A 19224-nucleotide genomic window follows, 5' to 3' on the forward strand; every position below is an offset into this window, starting at 1 on the left:
CTCTCTGTTATCCATGTTACCACAATTTTCCAGTTTACTTTGCTGAGAAGGTTCAATACGCTAGGATCAGAAATAAATGCTAAATGGAACCTAAAGTGTAGGGGTGTCAGGTCATTTTATTTTTGTCAAGTTTTTTTTAAAAAATTACACTAACAAGTATTTTGCATATTTAGGGCACAAAATTTTAATTTTCTTGTAATACATGTATATATAATCTGAAATCATAGTATCTCCCTATTGCTTATTTCTCTTCCTTCTTTTATTTTTTTTGAATGAGCAGGAGGGGGAGATTACTTTACACATTATCATTAAAAGTCCTGTTTGAAGTCAGATCACCTGGGGGAGGGACCACTATCACTGGGGATCTCTACCCAAACCACTCTTCTAAGAAAAAGGAGCCCCAAACACCATATTGCTGTAGTCTAGTCTGTTTTTATTTACAATTTAAGATATAAATTAGTAAAGAATTATTGTTAAACAACCAACAAAGATTGTATAACCAGCAATGTTCAAATAAAAACCAGGCAGAATTTATTTACAAAAAGTTTAGATTCCATTGCAATACAACTTGCATAAATTACTAGAAGCTTTATATCATTATAAAAATAAATATCAAATTTGTTTCCACTTTTTAAGTACTCAAGTTCTTCAATCACATTTTATTTCTACTGTGTACATCTTTTACAAATAAATTTTACAGTAAATCCTATCACACCTATAGCATATATACCGTGGCAATGAAGTGATCAATTCAAGATATCCTGAGAAAAAAGATTGTTTTCAAAAGTCACACATACATTGGGGAAGCTATACTATGCCAACAAATTCACGTACATCCAACAAAAGTCTGGTCCGTTAGTCTGGGTTGACAGTGCTCCGTGGCTCCTTCTTATACAGTGGCACAAGAGGCGGTCCGGTGAGAGAGCGGCTTTTTATATCTGTGTATTTATTAACTTGGGAAGAGAGAATGGCCTGCTGACTTTTTTTTTTTCCAAAGCAATTGTGACACCTACCTGTGGACCAAGGAAAAAACCAAATCATCCCAAATCCTTCAGTTCCACACCAACATCACCACATTATAAAAAGGATTCACCTGAAAAGGTTCAGCCTCTTTCCCACCTTCACGATGTGTAAGAATTGACTTTGTCTATTTGTAAAATAGCTATTTTTTGCAATATTACTGTGAGCCAGATGATCTACAGGGTCCTATCTAGTCCATCCGGTCACAGGGGGATGGGCCTGCTAAAAGACAAGTGCTTCTTGTCTATCAGTCTTACTCTGCAAACACCATCCAGAAAGGCTTTTGATACCAAGTTTCAGTAACACTAACTCATCAAAGCAAGTGTCTATTCTGTGTCTAGCAGAGTGAAGACACTCCATATTGCACAGAAATTCCAAAATCCCAGGTTGAGAAACCAGTATACACACACACACATACATATGTGTATACACACACACACACACATATATTCATTCCATTCCAGTTAAAGAAGTAATTCTTCAAAGCAGAACTTGAGCAAAAATTTTAAAAAATACCACAACTATATAAAAGAGATCAAATCCTCTCCCACTTAAAGGAAAGAAGGCCAAGAAGATTACAATGCTGTCCTCATGACAAGAAGCAAGAAATAGACATTAAGCAAGTTTACAGACCAATCGGTGCAGGAAGTCTCCCCCAGGGTGGGCGGAAACACCAAGGTGCCCACTTACTTGCATCGTTGTGTTCGGCCCTCCTATAGGTAGGGCTGGACGCCCCCACCAACCACGGTGCAGCCCTCACTGGCATCTGTCAGGGGAGGGGGCAGTTAGTCAGAACCAACCCCACAGCCATCTATCTCCCAGACAGCAGCACAGCCACCAGCCCGCACACCCAGGAATGCACACCCAGGGACGCTCTGCATTGGGCCAACAGTCAGAGGAACCTGACTGCCCAACCACGCTGTCCTGAAACAGATTTTGGTCACATTTCTTAGTTCTCATTTTCTTATCCCCTTGAGCTCCTTTTACAGGTCTTACCAGCTCAAGCCCAAATTATGTGCAACAGAGGCATTATAGAGAAAGGGAGAGGAAGGAAAAAGGCTCTGCTCTTCTATTTTGAAGAACTAAAGCCTCTGGGAATAACTGGAACGTTTTGTTTCCTTCCAGTCAAAGGCAGCAGGAGAGACTCTATTAACAACAAAACACAGGAAGCTGAAGCTCAGTCAGTGTGGAGACAAGCTGTAATTTGCATTTTGGGGCAGTTTGTCTTTGCCAAACTAAAACTGCCATGACGAGGATGGCGATCATAATAAATAAATAAGTAAATAAAACATAATAATGAGGTAGGTCTCCTCCCCCGGCAAGGATCTCCTCGCCCATCCCACCTCTCTTTTTGGAGTCATCGTTCCCATCACTTCTCCTAATTTTTAGTCAAAGTGTGGTGCACTCACTCTTTTTTCGTTTCTCCTTCAAGTGACAAGCGTTTCTCGCGCACATCCGTGGATCAGGTCTCCAGGACCCTTCCCCGGGTTTCTCGGGAATGCTGACTGACCGGCCCCCCTGGCTGTCCCTCCCAGAGGACCCGCAGCCGCGGCAGCCTACCTTTCTTGGGCTCGTAGCCGCTGCCCGGGGGCCTGTAGTGGGGCTCCAGTGGATGCGCGCCTGCCTTGCCCGCATCGCTGCCCGCCTTGGGCGCCGAGTGCAGCGCCTCTCCCGGGCCTGACGCCGCCGCGTTGTATCGCAGGAGCCCCTGGCCCTGCAGCGCCGCGTTCAAGTTCCCGTAGTTTGTGTAGTTGCCGTAGAAGGGAGACGTGTAGTAGAGGTGGCGGCCTAGGAGCGGGGACGCAGGATAGGGCGAGCCGCCCGGGGGAGCGCCATTCGAGGAGGGAGCTGCGGCTGCCGGCAGCCCCGGAGGCATGCAGCCGGGGCCCATGCTAGGCTGCTTGAGGTCCGAGGTGGCGATCTCGGCCAGAGACCACAGCTTGGGTTTGCTGGCGGGCTGAGGCGCGCCCGGGGACGTCCGGCTGCCCAGGGGCGTCTTGCCGCCGCCACCGCCGCCGCCGCCACCGCGGGGCGCAGCCTCCGGCTGGGGGCTCAGCAACGGCGCCTCCACGCCAGTGAGCGGCGACGAGGTCACGGTCTTGGATGGCGCCAGGTCCCGCTCGCCCTCCTCCTCGTCGTCTTCGTCGTCCTCCAGGTCGTCGTACTTATCCTTGCACTCCGAGCCCGATTCGCACGAGGGGTCCCCAGCACGGCAGGGCAGCTTCTCCCCGTCCGACTCGGCCGAGCACGAGTGGTCAGTGAGCGAGTCGACATGCAGGCTGATTCCTGCAGGGGTGCGGGCACCGTCTGTGGCACGTGGAACAGCGCAGGCGCCCGGGGCCCCTCTGCCCCACGTCCAGGTATACCAGGCCCTCCCCATTACATTCCTCACCTCCCCCCCAGAACCTGCCACAGCCTAGGGGGAGCACGGCCTTCCCGGGAAGCACCCCGAGGAGTCCTAGGCCCATTCCTGCCAGGAAGGCAGAGGCTGTCCAGGCTGGAACTTGGGCTGTGGGGCCGGGAGCGTCCTCCCCTCCCTCAGGTCTGCACCCCGCCTAGGAAGAAAACTCCCGGAAACCTAGAGCCAGCCGAGGCCTGGCTCACCGCTCACCTTCGTCCTCCGCCGAGGTCTCGGTGCCCTCCTGCCCCTTATCCGGACTCTCCTTGCTTCTTGTCGCGTCGCCCTCCTCCTCGTCCTCGTCCTCGCTTTTGTTCCTCGGGGCCCAGGTCATCTTGTTCTCCTTCTTGAGGCGCCGGCGCGCGTTGGCGAACCAGGTGGAGACCTGCGTGAGGGTCATCTTGGTGATGATGGCCAGCATGATCTTCTCCCCCTTGGTGGGGTAGGGGTTCTTGCGGTGCTCGTTGAGCCAGGCCTTGAGCGTGGCCGTGGCATCCCGCGTGGCGTTCTTGCGGTACGCCGGGTCGTTGAGCTGGTAGGGGTAGGCCGCGCTGCCATAGGGATGGTAGCTGATGGCACCGGTCATCCCCGTAGTGTGCGCGTCGTAGGGCGTGCCCTACAACCGACAAGAGCCTGGTGAGTGGGGTGCGCGGGTACCTGGCAAGCAACCGCCCGAAAGCGGCCCCTGGACAGTCCGCGGCCGCCTTTCCACCGCGAGTCCCCCGCGGTGGAGCCGCGCTTCCCGCAGCATCAGAGCAGGGGGAAAAATACTCAGCGGCTTATTAAGGCCAGCTGTTGATCACACACACACACACACACACACACAGCTATAGCTTTATTCGCAAATTTTTGAACTATTTCACTTTTCTAAAATGTCATATCTTCTCCTGAAAAATCCCTAGGCCGCGAGTACAGACGTACGCAAACATGCAGGCACACAGAGGCCCGAAGATAGTTTCTTGATATCTAAATTTCTCTGGATTCTCGAGCGCTGCGGCCTCCCCCTCCCCCCCCCACTCCCCCTACCCCGCCCTTACATGGTTAAAAAACCACCACGAGCCCCCGCTCCGCTATTCACTGCTCCAAAGCTCCGCAAATCCAATTTGCAACTCAGAAGCCAGTCACCGTTTCGAATTCTTCAAATACGCGGTAATTAGCATTTTAATTCAGCCTTTAACGTTTAAATTCGAGGCATTTGCAGCCTTCGCCAAGGCCCCAGCTACTCAGTCGCTGCCCTGAAATTCCACCGAGGGCGGGCAGTGCCGACAACCCCTTAACGGCCTCAATCGCCCGAAAGGCTCTCCACCGACACAGCAGCCGGACTCAGCAACAGACCCAAGGCGCAAGGGCCGACCCGGGACCGGGGAGCAGGAGCTGCTTTCGGTGCCCAGGGGACCGGGAGGGCACTTGACGTGCTACACGTCCACCGACACATTTTTCGAAAGCACAGCCTGCGGTACTGATTAACAACCAGACCAAGGTGGGCTGAGCCAGGCCCCAGAGCCCTAGGTTACGCTTCGCTCCCTCCCCCAAACCGGTGACCCCTCCCAATTCCCGTAAGTAACTGCTAAGCGCCCGGTAGACTCCCCAGAGGTCCCAGTGGCGCCGACCCTGGCACCGCGAGCGGTCAGAAGCAAGCCCCGAGCCCCGAGCCCGCTCAGGACCCCTCGCCAAGCCTTGATACCTGAACTAGGGACAGCCCACAACAGAACCCGATACTAGCGTAGTCCTACTTTCCAGGCTCTTTGGAAGAATTATCCCGGCACCCTAAGGGAAGCGGCGCGGGTCCCGGCCCGGGCTCAAGACCTTCGCCGGCCGGTCGCGCTGCCTCTCACCCCGGGCTCTGGTCCCGCCAGCGGCGCCGCGGCCTGAGTCGGCGACTCGGAAGCCACCGCCCACAGCACGATTCCCGCTCGCGGATACCCGGGCCCTCTCCGCCTGCAGCCGGATCACGGTGCCCACGCCCAGGCGTCCCGCGTCCCTTCCCGCCCGCGTGGTTACCATGTAGGACGGGAAGCCGGCGGCAGCGGCGGCAGCGTCGGCCGAGTACTGCAACGGGCTGCCGAAGCCAGTGGCTGCCTGCGCGGTGAAGGCCGCCGAGCCCGGGTAAGGGCTGAATGCAGAGCCCGACGCGGAGCGCGCCAGCTCCTCGCTGCGCGGCGCTGCAAGTGCTGAAGCGCCGTACGCCGGGCACGAGTAAAGCGCCAGCGAGCCGGGCGCCTGGTACAGGTAGCCCTGCGGGTAGGACATGGTGGGCGCGGGGCCCGCGTCACGCCGAGCAGCGGGCAGGGCTCGCGGCGCCCTCCATCCACGCCCGGCCGGGGCGCGGGGCGGTGGCGGGCTAGGAGGCAGCGGGCCGAGGCAGGCCGACCCGCGCACTAGCCCGGGCGGCCCGCGGGCCGGGGAAGCGGTGGGACGGCGGCAGTGGCTGCAGTGGCGGCGGCAGCGTGGAGCCAGTGGGCGCAGCCGCGCGCCAGGCCGGCGGTCGGGGTTTGGGGGAGTCTGGAGTCGGGAGTGAGGAGTTGAGGAAGGAGCGCTCGAGTTTCCGAGGGACATTGGAACGCGGAGCTGTCCGTCACGCGCTCATCTGCATATTCGGATGCCCACCCCCTCCCTGGCTCCGCCTGCTCCGCGCGCTCCAGCTGCCCAGCCGCAGCTGGGGGAGGAGCCCGGAGCCTGGAGGGGAGGAGAGGGGAAGGCAGAGCTGAGGGGCGGGGGCGCCGGAGCGAAGGAGGAAAGAGGAGGGAGGAACGCGAAGGCTTTTGTGGCGCAGCCGCCTCTCGCGCAGCCCTAGCCCCGCGGCCCTCGGCCCCACAACCTGGAGGGGCCAAGCCGCGCGCCCCGGCGCGCACCCCTCCCACTCGCATGTACTCTCAGCCGGGCCCCCCACTCCCGTCCTAGCCACCTTCTCACCTCCCCCACCCACCCCCGCCATCCCGTCCTGATGCAGCCACTGGCCCGCCCCCCAGCTCCGCAAGCGGGGACTAGAAAGAGGCCTCCTGCAGTCTGGCCAGGCTGGTAGGCTTGGTGGATGAACAGTCCGAGACCCCCTCTTCACTCGGAACAGGCCCGCCCAGGTGACTGCGCGCGGGACCCCAGTGTCCCTGCCGACAGCTTAGGGATGATGGGGGCGGGGGTATGAAGGCACAGGCAGCCTAAGTCATCCTGGGGGTGGCGTGCGCGGCTCTTACTTCCACCTTCCTGGGTCTACTCTGCTTCGCTGCGGGAGGCGCCCCGCGTGGCCTCGCGTCTGGTCGCCTGCCCCACTCTACTCAACATTTCCCCGTGGGACCCGGATCCGGGGCGCCTTCGCTGCGAACTGCCAGGAGAGCCCTGAGGTGAGCCTTCTGCCCCGAAGTCCGTGATGAAGACCCGGGCCCATGGGTGTTAGCCCTTTACCATGTTGTGAATGTTTTAAAATGCGTTGCCAGTGCTTCACCCCCAAAAGGGTTTTGTCTTTAAAAACTTGAGTTCTTTTTTGGATTTGTGCTGTAAAACACTCAGGGGAACGACTGTCATTGGACAGTCACTGGACAGACAGACCGCCTCTGGTCCGACGTGAAGCTAAGGACTGGTGGCTCGGGAGCAGTCGGCAGCGCAGGTAACTCAGGTAACGCGTCTTAGGGCGGGGGGGTACCTGGCGGTGCCTAGGGAGAGATGCTTAGCTATGGAACCCCGAAGACCTCCCAATCCTCATTCCTCCTCCACCCTTCCCACACCGGGGTCCCACGGAAGAGGGGGCCGGGAGTCACCGAAGGGGAACTCTCGTTCCACAGGGTGTCTGGTGTGTGCCGGCCTGAGTGGGGGCGCCCACCCAACAGGTGCCTCTCCCTCGAAGGCTGTCTTGGGTGGGTAACCTGTAAGGGGGGAAAACCTTAGGTGAGATCCCGGACGTACAACTCTCCTTCCCCCACACCTCTTCCACCTCCTCACCCAGCCCCCTTCCCCAGCCCTGTGGGCTCTGGAACCCTCTTAACGGCCTCGTTTATCCAGTATCCGCCTGGTCGCTGGCGAGGCTGCAATGCAGGATCGCAAGGCTCACGAGGAACATTCAAAACCACAAGGCTGAGTTTGATCGTGCCTGATCCAAGGGAACCAGTTGCAAATTGTGCTCCTTGGCCTGCAGGCATGTCACTCCTGGTAGGTGCGATCCAGGCAGTTACACTAGCCACCTTCTCCTGCTAGCCACCAACCCACACGTCCTTCACCAGCCCTCACACTCCGGCCCCCTACTCCTCCCCACAACCACTATTCCTACAGACCACAGCCCTGCCCCCTCTATCCATCAATCTTCACTCCTCTCCTAGCACAGCACTCCCCACCACCACTCCCCTCTGCACACACCACTTCCCACGCACTTTGGGTCTCTGCAAGGACCCAGCAGAAGCGGTCCAACAATGCTTCCACCCCAAGCGGGACGTCCGAATTCAGTGCAGGGCCGATATTTTAAATCAATTATTGTACAGAGAAAAAGGAAAAAGAAAGAAAGCGGGAGAGAGGCCCCAGCCGCTCTATGGAGCATGCCAGTGACAGGATCTATGACATTTTTGGTCTTTCTGGAGGGAATTTGGCCAGAAAGAGGCTGTAAATGAGTCGTGCACAATTGGATGGTAAGCATAGGCAGCAACAGATTAGATTGCAGCCTTTTGGTTCTTTTCCATTTAAATAGTTTAAGTGGAAAAAAATCAGGTCTAATTTTTTATCTCCAAGAAGAAATGGCCTCGAGAATTTCCATTTCTAAAGACCAGTTCCTGCTGTGGTTTCATTAGCATTTGGGGCTCAGCCCCTCGCCCTCCCTCTCCCCCTACTGATCTCTGCCAGGGGCAGAAAAGAAAACAGCGAATTATTACAAAAACATCCCCAGTTTGGAGCAAGAGAGTTCGCTCGGAATACACCCGATTTTGACATCAATTAAGTATCTAACCAGACAAGTGCACGTGGCTTTGGAGGGTCTCCCCGTTGCCCAGGGTGCGTATCCAGAAACACTGCCTGCTCCCTCTCTGCTCAGCGCTGCTGATTCTAAAGACAGCCTCTTTCTGAGTGTATTTCCCCCCCAGCAATTACACTCCTCCACTGAAATCTAAATTTTCCATACTGCTGCCTGCTACTAATAAAAACCGTCTACCTTGCACTATTAAACAGTCGAATCGCACTACATGCCGTTTTTATTGGTAGTGACTGTAGCAAATTAAAATGCCTACGCAGAGACATTAAAACTCACGGTCTGCATTGTTACTGGAATATATAACTCCGTTTCGATTTAAAGCTCCCTGATTTTGTAAAATCACTTTTCCTTTTCTTAGATTAAAGTTGGCTTGGCCTTCTTTTTGAAAAATCAATCGAAAAGACACGAGGCAAGGGTCGAGGCCAAATGCAGTGTGGCTCCTTGCGCGGCCGCCTGTCAGGGTGGACTGAGCTTCCTCGCACCGCGTGTCGGGCCACTGCGGGGAGAGCCGCTCCCAGGGAGCGGGGACCTGGACGCGTTGCTTACAGGCTCATAGGGGTATTCGGGCTTGCGGAGTGCCGGGGTGGGTCAGGCTTTTGGCTTCTGCTTCTTTCCAGTTACCGTCCGAGCTGGGGGGAGAGAACAGGCTGGCACGCGAGGCAAACCGAGGAACTGCTTGGACAGTGCAATTGCGTGGGCCTTGTGCACTTCCAGATTACCCGTGGGCCCGTCCTTCCCCTGTGAGTGCATTTTTTAAAAAGGAGTTTAACACGGTCACATTTTTGTTTTCTCGTCCCCACAGTGGCCGGTGCACCGAGAACAAGGTGGTGTGAACGTGTACGTTTCCCGGAGCCGGGTTCCCCGCGAGGCTGAGCCGTGAGAAACACCAGAAATGCGGCCCGGACTCCAGGGTTCTCCCGGAAAGCGGCGGCCGCGGGCCCAGGCGCTCTGCAGACGCGGCACGACCTGGCTCCTCCAGTCGCTGGGAGGCCGGGTAGGCGCGGGCCCGAAGTCGTTCTCGCGGGCGGCGAGGGGGCGCTGTGGCCCGCCGCTGCGACCTGCTCCCTGCAACAGTGGCCCCAGCGACGTCCCCAGCCACCGACGGGTGGCGGGCGCTCCTGCCTTGGCGCGACCTATCTCTCCCGTGTAGGTTTAATTCGGGAAAGAACAATTTTATCAGGCATTGCAATAAAACCTACTCCTCACACGACCTTTTTCTCATTGTCTTATTACCCTGAGCTTCGTTGGACTTTGTAAGACCTTGGTGAATATTTTGGGATGTGTGATTTTTTTGTTGTTAATTGGGATTCATATATAGATTTTACATGGGTTCTTCATGGGGAGCATTTAATACGTAAGAAGTTTCAGTGTATCAAAGCATACTCCTACTGCGTTCCTAAAGAAGGTCCCTCCTGTCCCAGGACCTCCTGTACATTTGTGGAGGGAGTGACAGCAAAAAAGAAAAGCTAGGACAGTGAGAAGTGTGGTAGTGCAACTTCTTTGCTTTGCTTTGCTTTGCTTTGCTTTCTTCTCTCTCTCTCTCTCTCTGTCTCTCTCTCTCTCTCTGGAAAACAGAAATATGTCATTATAAGTTGTACAAAATTTAAGTCAAAATGAAAAGTATCTTTTCCGCGTGGTGTCGGCCGCCCTCTCGCCAATTGATGAGCAGGTTTTGCAGGGGTTCTAATGCAGCGGGCTTCCCAGAGTCCCCAACTCGCTTCAGACGCTTCGACGTGCGCCTGGAAAACACGCGCAGAGGGGACACCCCACAGGCTGAGGGGTCCCAGTCGCTCCTGTCCCGAAACGCCGAGCAGGAATGCAGCTCGGAGCTTTTCTACCGGCCAGAAGGCCCGGGCCGTTCCGGGATCGTCGCGGGCCTCCCGGAGGGAACCCAGAGAGACTGGGGAGGACCCCGGACAGCGGGCGCGCTCTTTCTTTACTTTCTAAAACCGGGGTTCTCACTTTCTGGGCTTTTCCTCACTTAATTGACTCTGTAGCTCGTAATTACAGAGAGGTCTCTTCCTTGCTGACTTGTCCCTCCCGATTTCCCTTAGTGGGCAGCACAGCTCCCATCCTCCCTACCAATGACCCGCGTCCGACTAGCTTCCTGAAGGTTCTTTCCCCGCTACACCCAGAGAATCTTCGCCTCGCCTTTTCTCGGCATCTCGAGGACTCTGTCCTCTCGCCTCTCTGCCCTTTTCCTCCCGTCCCTCCACTCCGTGCCCCTTGGCCGACTTCCCCTCTCCGCCCAGGCCCCTGGTGCTCAGGCCCCGTGCCTCCCGTCCGCGTTTGCCCCGCGGGCGGGCTTCGCTGGCTTTGAACTATGAGAGAGTGCGGTGAGGAGCATAGGAGAGTCAGGAGAAGAATGGGGAACAGGCCGGGAACTGAACAGGCCAGAGTTCTTTTAAGGGATCGGAGTGGCAGAAGACCCGTTTCCACAGCAGCGAAAACCTGGGTGCCCTGTTCTTCGCGTGCGGTTGTTTGGAAGGAGAAAAGTTGGTAGTGTTCAGCCTTTTCACCTTTACACTCTCACACTCAAACCGAGCGAGGGAGACACAGGCGCGCGCGCATGCTTCGCAGAGAGGTCTGCGCCGCGCCGTTGCAGCTATTGCGGACGAGTGGAAACAGATGAGTTGTCCGTTTCTTTCTTTCTTTCTTTTTGTAAAAAAATGTTTCTGCAAGACAGTCTTTGGAAGAACTTAGCTCACCCCCATCTCTCTCGCCCGCGTTTCTCGCCCCGCTGGCAGCTGCTCCATCGCTCTGTGCTCACTGTTTTAAACACCAGAGCGCACCTCCGAGGTGTCCAGGGCATTTTCGGGCCTGAGCGCCCAGGAGTGCGCAGAGACCGCAGGAGGCCGCTCTGACCCGGCGGGAACAGTTAGGATTCCTGGCCCCCGAGAAAACGTTGGAGAAAGAAGATTTCCTCCATCTTTTGAAAATTACTTTTATATAACAAGTGAGGCTCCCTAGAGCGTTTGTCTGGGGCCATGTTTCACGTCCTTTGGCTAATGTTGATTCGGTTTGTGTCCCCCAGACCACCTATTCTGCAGCACTGTAGTCACGCACGCTCGCTGCCCCGCCCTTCCTGAACAGTCCGGCACTTTCTGACGCACAAGGGATTGTGCACTTAAGGAAAGGGAGGGTGATTTATTTTATTTTTCTCCTTTTTGAAAACTAGTGGAAGGCAGAAGAAGGAAAAATTTGACAAATTTGATTGCATTAAAAGTAAAAACTTAGGTTGAACAGAAAGTAAATTTCAGACGCTGACCCTGAGAGAAGATAATATGCAGCACTTATAAGTGACAAAGACTGCTGTGCTCATCAGGAAGAATTCTTGACAGTCCCGGCGTGAAGACAAGACACCCCTCTCAGAAAACAGGTCAGGGACCGGCACAGACCCTCTGCACTGAGGAGAACTAAAACGCCACGTACCAAAGCTGCACACTCTCACTAGTGATGGGAAAGTCTGCAGACAGTATACAAGATGCTACTTTACACCCCTGGACGACACCAACCAGGCCCGGGGTGTGCAGAGCCAGGCAGCCCTCTTGCACTGCTGTGCTAGTTTAAATGGCCATAAAGAAGTTAGGGAGATGTGGCAACAAATGAAAGAGCAGGAGATGCCCACATCCTGTCACCCTGCAGCCCCTGGGCTCATTGTCCACCGCAGAGAAAATGCCAGGCCCAGCGCGTGCAGCATTGTTTGCAAAGTGCAAGACTGGACACCTCCTGAATGGCAATCAAGAGAGGCCTGGGTGAAGAATGGGGCCTGTTTCATGGAACAGAATGTTCCCTGGGGCTGCAAGTGAGGGAAGTAGCTCCACTTGTATCAACATGAATAAGTCCTGAGAGTGTAAAGTTGGGTGGGAAAAGTAATAATTAAAAAGAAGGATGCAGAGATGATGGTGCTGCTGATGAAGTTTTACAAACTGATATTGTGCTCTTCACAGGCGCGGGGAGAGGCTGCAGGAAGATGTGAAAGGCCCCTCGCCCCTTTTCAGGACACTAAGGGCCCCTGAGGAGTGCTGTGGGAAGAGTGGGGTCAGCTCTAGTAGCAACATTTTATTTCTAAGAAATATATCTGAAATAAATGACAAAAGTAGTCATAATTATTAACTTCGAATGATGGTAACCTGGGATTATATTTTTCTCCATATTTCTATGGTGTGAAATATGTTTGTCTTGAATATTAAAATTAAAAAAAAAGTGTGGTTGTTTAAAAGGAGTGTCCTAGGACAGAAGTGTGCTTTCTTTTTAAAAAATCTTTAAAAGTTTACGCTCTCCATCTCTTTCTTTCCCTCTTTATTACCCCACCCTTCAAAAAACATAAACAGTGTCCTGAATCTGCAGTCTAGACCTTGAAGCTGGTAGTCACTTGTGTGCATGTCCTGTGCCATTTATCCAAAGCAGGCAGGAAAGGCAGTTTCCTAGGCAGGGTGTGGGGGCCTGGCCACTGGCTCTGTTCGTGGATGGTACACCTAGGTCCCTCAGGAAGTGAAGGGCAGGCCTGGATGCAGTCTGGATTCCAATGGGCCACTGGAACATCTCTGTCAGGGGGCGATGTGCCTTCACTCTGTGTGGAATTCTGCACCTTCTTTTTATATCACAGTGATCATATTTTACAAATTCGAATCAAGATCAGAGAGAGGGCCTATGAGGAGACAGAAATAAAGGGCTGAGGAGAGGGGCCCAACACAGCCTGGAAAGGAAAAGAGAAGAGGCAGTAGTGGCAGCAGGGAGGGAGGAGGAATCCAGGCTTGTGGCAGGCCCTCTGGCTCACACCTCCTCTCTCTCACAATTAAAGACCATGCCTTTTTGGCCCCTTAGCTCTTTCTAAAACCAGTTCATACCCTGCCCTCATTCTCCCCACTGCAGCCTGAGAAATCCGGATCTTCAAATACAAATATGCTTAGAGACCTTGCACAGAGGAAGAGGCCTTGAGGCCGAGTCCTGTGGCCAGGCCTCATTACATGATTACGTGGTCTCTGTGTGTTATTCTATTCCTCAACCTGTTCAGAGCTAGGCAGAAAGAAGGGCAATATTTCCTTGGAACCAACAAGCTTTCAAAGATTCCTACAACGCCAAAAGCCTCTGGGGCTTGCTTCTACCAGCAGCTGTTGGGGTGGCTGCCTCCTACCCTCTGCTAGGGGTACCCTGGCCTGCTTTCCCTTCCAATTACTGCCACACTTTCTTCTACTCTTCACTTGTGCACATTGCTTCCCACCATCAGCTCCTTCTCCATGGTTCTCATTCACTCCTTCTTCTTGGAGCCCAGAGCTGCTGGTGTCAGTTTGTGATGGTTCTCTGGCCTCAGTTCCACCCCTGATTCTAAGCCTGGCCAAGTCCTGGGCACTAGACAAATATTGATTAAATGAATGAATGAATGAATGGTTTGCTCTTGGTTACTTGCCTTTACTTGTAAAAGGTACCGTAGCATGTCAAGGGAGAGAAAAAAAAATGAGGCCATTCATCTCAGTCTTGCTTCCCCCTTGGAGATACCTCTGCACCTGAGCAGCACGGATCACACATAATCCAGGCAAATTAGATCTCTCCCCAGGAACCCTGGCCTTCCTGTATAAAGCACCATCTATTTCAGATATTGAATTTTAGGGTCCAATAAATATGCACACTTAAAAAAACAATTAGTTTTTAAAATAAATTTCTGAGTTAGCAATCAGCTCAAAACCTTGTATTCCTTGAAGAAAGTGAGCTTACATTTTTATGTTTGCATCTCGAAAGACCTGCCCACTTCCCAGCACACTGCAGGTGCTCAACACAATTAGTCCAGCGAGTGAGTGAGTGAATGAATGAATGAATGTTAGCATTTGGAAAAAAGGAAACTTGAACAAACCCACACTGATAATATTTTCAGAAAAAAATTCAGAGTGGGAATTATAGGATTTAAAACATAAGTTAGATCTCAGCAATGTTTCTGTAGGCATAGACAAGTTCACTCTAAAATTTATTTTTAAAGACATGGACCTTAGTGTAGCTAAAGCAGCTTTGACAAAGAAGAACAAAGTGTGAAGAATCTGTCTACAGTATTTCGAGACATTACATAGCTCCAGGAATCAAGAGAGTGTGGTGTCGGTGGAGGATAGACGTAGAGCATTGGAACAGAACAGAACCCAGGAACAAACCCATACAAATATTCCTGGCTTGTTTTGACAAAGGTGCAAAACAATTCAATGAAGGGAAATTAATTGTCCTGACAAAAGATCCCAGAGCAACTGAACTTTAATAAGCAAAAAAACGAACAAAGCAACAAACAATAAACCTCAACTCAAATTTTACACTTTATACAATTATTAACTAAAAATGGGTCACTGACTTAAATGTAAAATTATAAAACTTTTAGAAGAAGATAGAAGAAAATCTTTAAAATCTAGGCCTAGTAAAAGAATTCTTAATACCAGATACCAAAAGCACAATTCACAAAAGGAAAGTTTGATAAATTGGACTTCATCCAAATTTAAAACTTTTGTTCTGTGAAAAATCCTGCCAAGAGAATGAAAAATGGGCTGGCAGACCGAGAGAAAATATTTGCAAACTGTGTATGCAACAAAGGACTAGTACCCAGAATATATAAAGAATATTCACATTTCAATAATAAAACAAAACAACAAGAACCATCCAATTAGAATTTGGGCAAAAGATGTAAAAAGACATTGCACCAGAGAGGATATATAGATGGCGAATAAGCAAATGAAAAGATACTTAACATCATTAGGCATTTGAAAATGCTAATTGAAACCACAATGAGATGTATGCTCATATCAGACTGGCTAAAAATATAGTGACAACACCAAATGCTGGTGAGAATTCAAGGAAACTAGATCATTCATATATTGCTGGTGGGAGTATAAATTGGTACATTCACTCTGGAAAGCAGTTTGGTAGTTTCTTATAAGACTTGGAACTACAATCCAGCAATTGCATTCTTGGGCATTGGTTCCAAAGAAATAGAAACTTGTATTCACACAAAGTCCGTACATAGCAGCTTTATCTGCAATAGACAGAGATTGGAACCAACCCGAATGTCTTCCAGTGGGCTAAGGGCTGGACTTCTGCTCAGCGGTGCACAGGAGTGAGCTATTGGTCCAAACAACTTGAACGAATCTCCAGAGAGTGAGGCTAAAGAATAAACCCAATCCTTGACCTCCTCTGTTTTCAGAGATTTTCAAGGGATAAATAGGAAATGTAGCTATAAAAGATGTGAGGTCTATAATGTACAATATGTAATGCCCCTCTGAGCACAGGAAGAGAGGGCACATGACAAGGGGAAGTAGAGATGCACCTTCTGAAGATGCAAAGCCAGGATTTACCTCAGTGTCCATGCTCTGAGGGGGCTGTGGTGCAAACAGGAAGAAGCGGCATAAATTCAAGCCACAGTGATGCATGGGCAGTTCTAGGAAGGAACATTTTTCTTTTTTTCTTTTCTTTTCCTTCCCCCCTCTCTCTCTCCCTCCTTTCCTCCTTCCCTCCTTTCCTTCCTTTCATCTTCACCAAAGGACAATTTTCCACCACTTTCAGAAAGAGAGGAAGGGAGAGAGAGAAACAACAATCAGTTGCCTCCCACATACACCTGGACAGAGATTGACCCTGCAAACTTTTGGTTCTGGGACAACACTACAAACAATTGAGACACAATGACCAGGGCAAATGTGGAATGTTTCTGCATTGTTTTTTATTATTATTATTTTTTATTTTAAGGGAGGCCTAGTAAAGAGATGCCCCTCCTAGGAATGCCTAGTTTTTAGGGCAGGAGATTGGCCAGAAGCACCCTTGCTTGTGCAAACCAACCAGTCCTGTACACACATTCCACCTCCTTGTTTGAGGCTTACACACCAATCCAATGTTGCCTGGTCCTAGGTCCTAAATTACCCCAGGGTCTGGCACTCAGCAACTGGAGATCACCCCTGTGCCCCAAAGCCCACCAGAATTATTAAACCCAGGCAGTCCTAAGCTATTGGCCCTGCCCAGCCATGCTTTCCCACAGACATCCCCATAAGAGCTCTGGCCCAGGCCCTCTCTTCATTCCTGCTTTTGCCTCCTGACCAGAAACCGCATGGTGTGCACTCCTTTTCTCAGGAAAGGGGAGTAATAAATTCTTCTTTCAATGACATTAACAGCTCCAAATTGTTACTTGGTCACCTCCATAAATTAAAATCCCACCAGTATATTTCAGAACAGAGTGGTATTTCATTATGGTTTAATTTGAATTTTCAAAACAACTAATGACCTTAATCGTCTTTTCACGTGTTTGTTGCCCATCTATAATAATCTTTATTTTTGAAGTGTCTGTTCAATTCTTGTGGTCATTTAAAATTGGTGTGTTTTTTCAAATTATTGCATTATAAACATTCTTTATGTATTTTGGTAACAGATTTTCTCCCAATCTGTGGCTTGAATTTTCAATCTTTTCATTTTATTAAGAGAGTTTTTCAACAAGAAAAACTTCCAATTTTGATGAAATCCAATTAAAAAATTCCTCTCTTAGTTTTGAGGGGTATGTGTGCATGTGTGTGTCTTTATAATGATTATTTGCCTAATCCAAATTCATAAAGATTTCATCTTACTACTTCTTACAATTTTTTATGGTTTTTGCCCTTACATTTAGGTATATTGTGATCCATTTTGGAATTATTTTGTTTACGATGTGCAGTATAGACCAACATTCATTTTTTTCTCCATACAGTTTATTTTTCTTTCATAATATTGTTTGGAAAATTATAGGTTCTTTGCATTTCTATGTACGTTTTTCTTCTCAGTTCCTAAAAAATGTCCCTGCTATAGTTTGATTGGAATTTAATTGATAATATGATTCAATTTGTAGAGAATTGGCCTCTTAAAATTTTTTTGACTCATTCCATCCATAAACATAGTACACCCTTCCTTTTATTTAGGCCATTTAAATATTTTTTCAGTAATTTTTTTAGTGTAGAAATTTTAAACACTTATTAAAGTGATTACTAAACATTTAATTTCTTTGTTTTAGTTACTGGCAATACATTTTTAAGTATTTTTTCAATGCATTTGCAGTATATTTTTAAGTTTTTTGCTGTAAGTATATAGAAGTGCAAGTGATTTTTGTATATTGACCACGTGTTCTGCACTTTTGCTAACTTCAGGTGTTAGCTTTTCTGTAGATTTTTTTAAAAAGTCTACATCAATGATTATATCTTTAGTGAATGAAGAGTTTTGTTTCTCCCTTTCCAATTTGTTTGTCTTCTATTTTATTTCTCAGTAGTTAGACCTCCAGTATTATGAATGCATTAGAAGTGTGGGAGGGGAGTTTTTGCCTTGTCCTGACCCTAGTTAGAAAGTGCAAGCTTTCTTCACTATGTGTAGTGTTGCTGTAAGTTTTGACAATGGCCTTGATCAAGGTGAGAAAGGTTCTCTCTATTCCTAGGTTGCCAACAGTTCTAATCATGAATGAGTCTGCACTTTTATTTGGAAGTTATTTTTTATTATCTATTGAGATAAACATTTAAAATTTTAATTTTATTAATATGGTAAGTTATGTTAATTGATTTTCAAATGCTGAACCCACCTTATATTATTGAGATTAACGCTACTTGGTCATGGTTAGATTATCACTTTACATGCCTGTATGTCTCATGGACATAGTAACAGAAGTCGTCAACTGCACTAGTGAATCAAGTCCAGCAAGGATAACACATGACACACGAATGCATTTTGTTCCAGGAATTCAAGACTGATGCAATTTGGGCAAATCAATCAATATAATTCATCATACTAACAGAATAATGGAGAAAACGCATGATCATTTCCATAGATGCAGAAAAACTTTTGACAAAATTTACCACTCTTTTATTAAGAGCACTCAGAAAACTATGAGTAGCATAAAATTTCCCGGCCTAAGATATTAACATATACCCAAGGTTTATACCATTGTTAATTATGAAATATTGAATTCTTTTCAAGATTGGGAGCAAGATAAGGGTATCGAGTTCTGTCTAACCATATACTGGAGGTTTCACCCAGTGTAATAATTTTGAAAAGGTTACCTAAGCAACATTCTACCCATTTGATATTAGAAAAACAAAATACATATCAGAATTAATATGTAAATTTAGCAAGGTTAGGGAATATGAAGTCCATATTAAAACAATTGTATTTCTGCAAAAATGGCAGAAAATAATAGGGGATTTAATATTTAAAATTCCACATATGATATTTTTAAAATATTAAACAAACAGGAATAAATTAATCAAATATAATCCACAAAGTCTTTCCACGAAAAACTATAAGACAGTGGTGAGGGTAATTAAAGGTGATACAGAAAAAATGGGGTCATTACACAGTCCTGGACTGGGAGTCTCCACACTGTCAAGATATGCATTTTCCCCATACTTGTTTGCAGATTCAATACAATGCCCATCAACATCTCATAACAGTTTTCTGTAGAAACTGATAAATTGATTCTAAAGTTTATGTGGAGCCATGAAGGACAAGAAAAGTCAGAGGATTTTGAAGAAAAAATTTTGCTACCTGATTTTCCCCAAGTTTACTGTAAAGTTACAGCAATTAAGACAGTTCAATATTGATAAAAAGATGAAAACATAGACAAAAAACAGAATAGAGGGCCCAGAAATTGATCTACATGGATATGATCACTTAATCTGACATAAATTCTGTGGGGCAAGAACAATTCAATGTCCACATGAAAAAAATCAATCATGTCTCCTACTTACACCCTACACAAATAATTTTCAAATGAATCATAAACCTAAATGCAAAAGCTGAAACATCTAGAAAAAAGGTAGGAACAAATCTTTATAATTTGGGGATATGCAACTATTCCTTGGATAGGACACACACAACAAAATCCTTGAAA

At 49.0% G+C, this 19224-nt stretch overlaps 2 protein-coding genes across 13 annotated transcripts; one reads left to right on the top strand and one right to left on the bottom strand.

Moving 5' to 3' along the window:
- Positions 1-412: 412 nt before the first annotated feature.
- On the bottom strand, positions 413-5982 carry IRX2 (iroquois homeobox 2). The gene is made up of 5 exons (XM_024578590.4): positions 5420-5982; positions 3632-4034; positions 2581-3306; positions 1711-1786; positions 413-1013 (listed from the first exon to the last, which is right to left on the bottom strand). Exons 1-4 carry the CDS (start codon positions 5972-5974, stop codon positions 1734-1736), a joined length of 1737 nt encoding a protein of 578 aa, XP_024434358.2. The 5' UTR covers positions 5975-5982; the 3' UTR covers positions 413-1013; positions 1711-1733.
- LOC112320943 (uncharacterized) lies at positions 5408-9573 on the top strand. Of its 12 annotated transcripts, none has more exons than XR_011650557.1 (7): positions 5408-5524; positions 6388-6495; positions 6923-7019; positions 7195-7266; positions 7369-7558; positions 8240-8386; positions 9166-9573. XR_011650557.1 is itself a non-coding variant. In XM_045186398.3 (5 exons), the coding sequence occupies exons 1-5, from the start codon at positions 6450-6452 to the stop codon at positions 9241-9243; spliced, it is 483 nt and encodes a 160-aa protein (XP_045042333.2). In that variant the 5' UTR covers positions 6153-6449; the 3' UTR covers positions 9244-9573. The 12 variants fall into 12 exon arrangements, 1 of the variants encoding a protein (XP_045042333.2); XR_011650556.1 differs by lacking the exon at positions 5408-5524 and adding an exon at positions 8722-8921 and having other exon boundaries at positions 6253-6495; XM_045186398.3 differs by lacking the exons at positions 5408-5524; positions 8240-8386 and having other exon boundaries at positions 6153-6495.
- The last annotated feature ends 9651 nt before the right edge of the window (positions 9574-19224 follow it).

Source organism: Desmodus rotundus, chromosome 1 (genome assembly GCF_022682495.2).
Source record: "Desmodus rotundus isolate HL8 chromosome 1, HLdesRot8A.1, whole genome shotgun sequence".
Lineage (NCBI taxonomy): Eukaryota > Metazoa > Chordata > Mammalia > Chiroptera > Phyllostomidae > Desmodus > Desmodus rotundus.

Excerpts from the sequence above, each read along its gene's own strand:
- IRX2 (XM_024578590.4), bottom strand. The coding sequence starts at position 5,974 with ATGTCCCTCGGAAACTCGAGCGCTCCTTCCTCAACTCCTCACTCCCGA. Across the intron at positions 3,307-3,631 it reads GACCTCGGCGGAGGACGAAG|GAATCAGCCTGCATGTCGAC; the intron begins GTGAGCGGTGAG and ends GCACCCCTGCAG. Across the intron at positions 1,787-2,580 it reads CGGCTACGAGCCCAAGAAAG|ATGCCAGTGAGGGCTGCACC; the intron begins GTAGGCTGCCGC and ends CTCCCCTGACAG.
- LOC112320943 (XM_045186398.3), top strand. The coding sequence starts at position 6,450 with ATGAACAGTCCGAGACCCCCTCTTCACTCGGAACAGGCCCGCCCAG. Across the intron at positions 7,020-7,194 it reads GGGAGCAGTCGGCAGCGCAG|GGTGTCTGGTGTGTGCCGGC; the intron begins GTAACTCAGGTA and ends CTCGTTCCACAG. Across the intron at positions 7,559-9,165 it reads CTGCAGGCATGTCACTCCTG|TGGCCGGTGCACCGAGAACA; the intron begins GTAGGTGCGATC and ends TCGTCCCCACAG.